Source organism: Protobothrops mucrosquamatus, unplaced genomic scaffold, assembly GCF_001527695.2.
Source record: "Protobothrops mucrosquamatus isolate PMUCROS unplaced genomic scaffold, P.Mucros_1.0 scaffold69, whole genome shotgun sequence".
Classification (NCBI taxonomy): Eukaryota; Metazoa; Chordata; class Lepidosauria; order Squamata; family Viperidae; genus Protobothrops; species Protobothrops mucrosquamatus.
In genome coordinates, this window is record NW_015386447.1 from 833,424 (window position 1) to 841,329 (window position 7,906).

At 36.7% G+C, this 7,906-nt stretch overlaps 1 protein-coding gene across 1 annotated transcript in view; it reads right to left on the bottom strand.

Moving 5' to 3' along the window:
* KPNA1 (karyopherin subunit alpha 1) overlaps positions 1-7,906 on the bottom strand; it is a 53,527-nt gene that overhangs the window by 23,774 nt on the left and 21,847 nt on the right. Inside the window, exons 2-3 of the mRNA XM_015812129.1 lie at positions 5,930-6,063; positions 1,591-1,698 (exon numbers count right to left, since the gene is read on the bottom strand). Coding sequence (XP_015667615.1) covers positions 1,591-1,698; positions 5,930-6,058 — 237 coding nt within the window. The 5' untranslated portion in view covers positions 6,059-6,063. The remainder of the gene's footprint in view (positions 1-1,590; positions 1,699-5,929; positions 6,064-7,906) is intronic.

Below are 7,906 nucleotides of genomic sequence, written 5' to 3' on the forward strand. Positions count from 1 at the left end.
ACGGGACTCAGGGCGGTGAACAGGCGATAATAAAAACCACAATAAATATACACAAATTTCTGTCTAAAATCAAATTAAATAACAGGCCTGCTCTAAAAATACCCCATACAAAACCCCCACTAAAACATAATCAAACTACGCCAGGCCGGCCGCACGGAATAGATGAGCCTTCAGGGCTCGGCAAAAAAGGCACAGGTCCCCAACTGTACGTAGGTCGGGGGGTAGGTCATTCCAGAGGGCAGGAGCTGCCACAGAGAAGGCTCTCCCCCTGGGGGTCGCCAGCCGGCATTGTCTGGCCGATAACTGATGCAAGAGTGGAAAAAATCTTCCCATTCCTTAGATGAGGTTACTTAAAACACCAAGGAAAGTCACTGCAAGTGAAATATGACCTTATACAGGTAGTCCTCAACTTACAACAGTTAATTTAGTAACCGTTCAAAGTTACAACGGCATTGAAAAAAGTGACTTATGACCATTTTTCACATGATTGTTACAGCATCCCCATGGTCACATAATCAAAATTCAGATGCTTGGCAACTGACTCATATTTATGATGGTTGCAGCGTTCTGGATCATATGATCAACTTTTGCGACCTTCTGACAAGCAAAGTCAATGGGGAGGCCAGATTCACTTAATAACCATGTTACTAACTTAACAAATGCAATGATTCACTTAACAATTGTGGGGAAAATTCATAAAATGGGGCAAAACTCACTTAACAAATGTTTCACTTAGCAACATAAATGTTGGGCTCAATTGTAGTCATAACTCAAGGACTACCTCTACCTCATTCACACCAAACTATAAAGGATCTTCAGAATAGTTGACTAATGTTCTCTTTCCCCTTTGGTGTTTGAAGACATCCAAACATGGAACACACTCAAACTATTTTTTATAGAATGGAAACAACCCACTGAACCTATGAAACAAAAAGGACCTGTGGTAAACCTTAACATTCAAAAGCTTCTTCTGCAAAGCCACACTTTAATTTTGTAAATTATTGAATTTGAAAGGGTTAGATCAAGTGGCAGCACTGTCTCCAGTGCAGAAACATTAACAGAGAATACTAACAAGACAGCTGTGACCCTAAAGAATGGGAACTGTAGTGAAAGGGTTCTGGAAATATCTCACTATAAATAGCTAAATAAGTTAGGCTGTAACCATTAGGCCAGGTGAAAAGATGCAGCCAGTCAAAACCAAACAGTCCAAATATCTGTTCATTTAATTGCAAGATTAAATTAAAAAAAATAGATTTAGACTTTTTAAAAAAGCTCTAAGAATTTACTTTTTCAACTGTTTAAAATTGTTTATCTGCCAGTGGCTTGAAACTACTGAAAATAGAGCTTAAAAATACTATAACACATATACAGTAGATAGCCCAACTGTTGTTTATCTGGGTTTTTTCCCCAATGCAAAAATGCAGCATACTTAATTTGAGAATGCTCATGCAATTAGCAGATATCTTGATTCCAGAGAATTGCATTTTGGTTTACAGCTTTAGAAATCATTATTAATGAAATTATTAAAATGGTTGGTCGCACAGTCAGCCAGATGTTCAGAATGGATTTGGCATTTCATTATGGACTTACAGATGTCATTTCCATGTTATTCATTTGAGTTTCATGGAAACCACCATCTGACATAACTTCCTCCTCTGTCTCTTCATCAGCTGTGGCAACATTTCTACGTTTAAATAACTAGAAAAGAAATGCAATGATATTAAAATTAAAAGTATGTAATTTTGAGAATAAAACAATTCACAATTTATCAAACAATCATAGGGTCCTAGACTCTATAACCTCTTCAGTAATGTTTGAAAAAAAATGCTGGGAGGGACATGAAATAATATAACTGTGGGAGAAAATGAAGACTATATAATCAGCTATATACAATGGATGTAGAAAGTCTACACATCCCTGTTAAAGTGCCAGGTTTTTGAGATGTAAAAAAAATGAGACCAAGATAAACCACTTCAGATTTTTTTTTCAGCTTTAACATAATATATAAGTTGTAATATTCAATTGAAAAACATTTGAAATCTTTTAGGGGGAAAAATAAAAAATGTATAGTAACCATGGTCATATAAAGATGCACAACCTTAAACTAATACCTTGGTGAAGCACTTTTGATTTTATGACAGCACTCAATCTTCTGGGGTAGGAGCCTGGCACATCTTGGGCATTTGGAATCTTTGCCCATTCTTCCTTGCAAAAGTGCTCCAAATCTGTCAAGATTCCAAGGGCATCTCTTGTGCACAGAGCTTTTCAGGTCATCCCACAGATTTTTAATTGGATTCCAGTTTGGATCCTGGGTGAGTCATTCCAAAATTTTGATCTTCTGGTGAAGCCATTCTTTTGTTTTATTTATTTATTTTATTTTATTTGATTTATATCCTGCCCTTCTCCCAACGGGACCTGGAGGTATGGCCTTGGGTTGTTGTCATGTTGAAAAGTGAAAATCCTCTTCATCATCAGCATCAGAGGCCTGAAGGTTTTGTGCCAAACATACTTTTTGGAATTATGGTCAGAAAGTTCAACCTTAGTCTCATCAGACCATAACACATTTTCCCACAATGCTTTTGTCAGACTTGACGTAGGTTTTTGCAACAAGTTTTTCTTTGTAAGAAAAGCTTCCATCTTGCCACCCTACTCCAAAGCCCAGACATATGAACAATACAGTAGATTGTTGTCACATGAAGTACACAACCAGTACTTGCCAGAACTTCCTGTAGTTCCTTTAATGTTGTTGTAGGCCTCTTAGCAGCCTCTCGGACCAGTTTTGTTTTATTATCAATTTTGGAGGAACGTCCAGTTCTTGATAATGTCACTGCTGTGGTCTATTTTCTCCATCTGATGCTGACTGTTTTCACTGTGTTCCATGATATATCTAATGCCTTGGAAATTTTTTGTATCCTTTCCTGACTGATACTTTCCAACAATAAGATCCTTTTGATGGTCTGTAAGTTTTTTGCAGGCCATGGCTTTTGCTATAAGAGGCAACTGAGTAAATGTCAGAAAAATTCTACTAGAACAGCTGAACTTTATACGGATTTGATCAGTCACTTTAATTGATGGCAGGTATGTACTGACTAATATTTAACTTCAGTATGCATGTGATTGGTTAATTCTGAACATAGCCACATCCCTACTTATGAGGGTGTGCACACTTATGCAACCATGTTATTGTAAGTTTTCATTGTTATTTTTACCCCTAAAAATTCTGGTTTGTTTTTCAATTGAATTATATAGCTTACATGTTATATTAAAGGTGGAAAAAGTTCTGATGTGATTTATTTTGGTCTGATTTTTTTTTACTTATCAAAAATCTGGCATTTTAACAGGGATGTTTAGACTTTCTACATCCATTGTATACTATAGAAAAGTGTGTAAATTGAGGCAAAATACAAAACAATTGTGCAATATACATGAAAAAGCCTACTCCCCCCCATATACACTTTCAACTGTGATGTCTTATCTTTATTTAGCTAGAAGACTGTGGATATTCTGCTGGTACATCCATAACAGAATGACTAAAGGCTAATAATATTCTTCAACATAAAGTAATGGTTTCTGAATTTCAGTTTTGTTAGTCTGCTTTAAGCGGGACTTAAGAGTATAGTGGAGCAGGATCATCCAGTTCTCTTTGCAGCAGTTTTAAAACATGAAATACTAGCCCTTCCGGAAGATTATCAACTAGATCAAAAGTTTCCAAACTTTCTTAGTTGCTGGTTTCCTTAGTTTATTTAGTTTATAAGTCATAGAACTAGATATTGAAAGGGGCTCACAGCTCCTAATTAAACCTGTTTAGTTCACATATTTAAAAATAATCAGTGACATATTTTCTGTAAGTTGGTGAGTAGGTAATAATAAGCATAATCTGATATCCTACTAATTTTTGTGGCCTTGGGGTGGAACAACAGAAATTTTCCAAATTTCAGTAGTTTCCAGTAGCAGAATACTCAACATATTTTACATTATTTTATATAGAATATAAAGTGAATTCTTTAAATTACTCAGCACAACAATCTTAGAAAGTTCATATAAAACATTATGAATGGAACTCTTTTATCCAGCACTTGAAACCAAAGAACACCGAAAGCATGTCCAAAAGCTCATGTTTTCTTCTTTTGTATTATCTCACGAGAATATAATTACACATTTAAGAAATTCAATTTTCTAAGTAATAGGGAAGAAAAAATATTTATTATGTTCAGTGAACAATATATAATAAAATGTATTCCAATCTAAAACATGTTACATGTATATGGGAAGGGAAACATTTTGCATAATACATAACAACATTTAGATATACTTAGAATAACAGAACCATGTCCTTTTGAAAGAAAAAATTATAAACAGAACCAGTAAGAATGATCAGTTTTCTTTAAATGTGGCGTTATCAACTATGAATGTGTGCCAGCTTAAAAGAGGCACTGAAATAAAAGTATTTTATAGTTTTGTTAGCCCTTTCATCACATGAGCAAAGCCTTAGTCAAAGGGGATGCCCTTTTATCTCCCTTCTAAGACTGCTGTGGGATGGCCTCTGAATTGAGCAAGGGAGAATGCCTTCTTATACTAAAGGGTTGTGATTTGGTTAAATATTTGGCAGGATGAAGAGGCTAATCAAAAATATTTCCTTGGGAAGAGATGCTAGGTTTAATTGGCTAGCAATTGGCTCAATTCATTGTCTCAAAGTTGCTGCTCCATTCTCACGTTTGAACATGCAGGGCTGATTTAAGGAAATTCCAGGATAAATCAAAATTATGAATAAAAATTCAGGGTGCCAGACTTAAGGTGATAGTATGAAAAAAATTGGCCCGGTATGTAAAAATATGTAAACAAGTGTTGGTTTCAATTATACTGCCAGTCTCACAGAAAAGATCTGCATTTGAGACACAGCAAGGAATCTGGAATGTTCCTTTGAAATTTAATCTGAATGCTTTCTAAAAGAACAAGGAATTGTACAAACTTAGTTGGGCACAAAAAACAGCTGAGCTCTAACACTTGGAGTATTCAAGTAATAAATAATGCCTCTTTAATATATAAGAGTGATCGCAATGCTGCAGTAACTCTCTCGACTTTTATTATTTTATTTACTACCTGTGTTATATACTCTGTATGCATTTTCTGTGAGATCACAGCATGAAAGACTACGCCTATGCCTTGAAATTGAAATCAAGTGAATCTTAACAGTATATGTTCTTGAGAAATCCATGCTAACTTCAAGTAATCACTGAATTTTTTTTCAAATGTTTACAGATCCGTCACTATGAACTGCACTAGCATCTTCCTAGGTATCAAAGTCAGACTGATTGGCCTTTAGTTCCTGGAACATTCTCTTATTTTTAAGATAAAGTCAACATTTGGCTTCTTTTACTTAATTGGCACTTCATCATCCAGGAAATTCATAGATATGGCACTGCCAATAAATTCTTTCAATATAGTACTTTTGGTAAATAATTACATCATTTTACTGTTTAAAATTCAAAAATTTCTAAACTGTTATCACAAATATATAAAATAAATGCTTTTATTATCTGCCAAAAAGTATGTCTTTCTTAAAATCAATTAAGAATTCCATTAAACCAATTAAAATTTTGGGAAATCCTTTGGCTAAAAAAAATTAAAATACAGGAACATAAAACATTATAAAATTTTACAATAGAGATAATTTTATTCATTTCTTTTTTCATTCATTTCTGAATTTTATTAACAGAGTTTTTCTTAATTATCTTTGAACATATGACTTTCTGGGAGGAATATTTTTGTTCCATTTCCCCCCTTTGTTTTGCTCCTTGATAATTTGATTTTCTACTAAATGTTCTATGTATATATGTATTCATGGATGTACGTATATATGAATGTATGTGTGTGTATATGCATGAATACAGCCCTTTCCATTTTCAGTGTTCATAGAATTTCATTCTACCTGCTCCTCTCGTTTTTGTTTCCGCAATTGAAGGCCCTCTTCCTCCCGCCGCCGCCGCATTTCATCAGGGTTCAGAGACTTGTTTTTATAACTCTTGAGTCGAAAATTCTCTTTTCCTGAAGATGTCATGGTTTCTAAGCAATGAAGTAATCAGAAAGAAAATCTGTGTCGATTGACATATAATTTCATGTTTTTATTTCAAGTGTATTATTTAAAATCAATAGTGAAAAGGGTTTGGAGGAATTATCTTGTTTGAGAAGAAAAAACATAGTTTGATAAGCTATTTTTATCCTTCTCCTAATATTGGCCTCATTTCCTCTAATTATTATCAGAGATATTTCTGAGTAACTGTCTTGCCCTAATAAGAAAAACAAGCAAATTAAACATAATCTCAAAAATAAAAGAGAAGAAAAACACAAGCAAGCTGGAACAAGCCAGATCTGAAAATAGGTGCCACTTGATTACAATCAGAATAAATTTAACTGGAAAAATGAACCAACAATCATTGTGATTTCTTTCTCTTTCTTTAATAAATGGACTAAATTTAGTTCATCTTTCAAGTTTCTACAATTTCCCTTCTCCTTTGAAACTCACATAATTTACTACCACTACAGATGTAATTTTAAAGAGCCACATTGCTATTTCCCCCTTTTTTATTGCTCATTCTTCAATCTTTCTTAACCACTTAGGTAATTTTCCTAAATCCACCAAAGCTAAAATTACAGCCAAAAAAAAAAATCCTACACAAATATATTCTTATTGTAAGTCACCTAAAAGTAATGTATTTTTCAACTAAAGCTTGACTTGAATGATTTCACGGTCATATCTATATATGTAAATCTCAAATACTGATCAGTCTTAGTTTACAATTCCAGGTAAGATTGGCCCAAAACTTTCACCAGGTACAATTTCATATATACATAGGAGTTTCCTACTGGGATATGGCTTTTTTTGTTTTATTTTTTATCTCATACTTAAGATTTAGTTCATTCTGATACAATCAAACCAACCTTCCTCAGCAACTCAACTGTACAATAGATTGGCTACAAATACTGCATATAGTTCTAAGAAAAGAAAAACCTGACAAACAGGAGCATATCCAAAGGAAAGCAAGCAAGGAGATTAGGGTTCAAGAAGGACAAATCTATCAAATATACTTAACAGAATAACAGAGTTGGAAAGGACCATAGAGATATTCTAGTCCAACCCCCTGCTCAAGCAAGAGAACCTATACCAGTGGAGGAGAACCTATGGCACGCATGCTAGAGGTGGCACTCAGAGCCCTCTTTGTGGGCACGCACACCGTTCACCAGAGTAGCGTGCATGTGGCGTTTGAAAGTGATGGGGCAGGAAGTTAGCGATCAAGCAGCATCTGGAAGAAACGGGGCACTGAGTAAGCGAGCGAGCATGTGGCGTTTGGAAGCGATGGGGCAGGAAGAAAGTGAGCAAGCGGCGTTGACCCCCCAGAGATGGCGAGGGACTGGCCCCCGCTGCCCTGGCCCCGCCCAGCCTGGTGACCCCTAAGGTGACACAGGAGGCGGTGAGCACATGGGGACTGACAGCATCTGGCAGCAGGGGCCCTCCAGCAGCAGTTGGGGGAGCACGTGATGTGGACTGCCGGACACGCCTACTCCGTCCCATCTCTTTTTGGTTGGAGAGCTGATCACCACTGGTCATCTCCTCAGCCCCCTCAATGGTCTTGCTCTTGGCCTGCGGGTGGAGCGCATTCCCCTTGCGCATCTCGGTACCTACCGCGGCTACCAGCCACTTTCACAGGTCCATTAGGCTGCCTCCCAGAGCTGCAGGCCTGCCCCGCATGAAGGAGACGAAGCAGTCAGCTAGGAAGCCCTGCGTAAAGGTTGTAGAGCACGCCTAGGGCCAGCAGGCAAAAGGCCACCCCGAGCAGGGAAAGTCAGATCCCCATCAGCGTCATGGCCGCCCAGGCCCAGCAGAGATGGAGGGAGGCACGCAATCCTC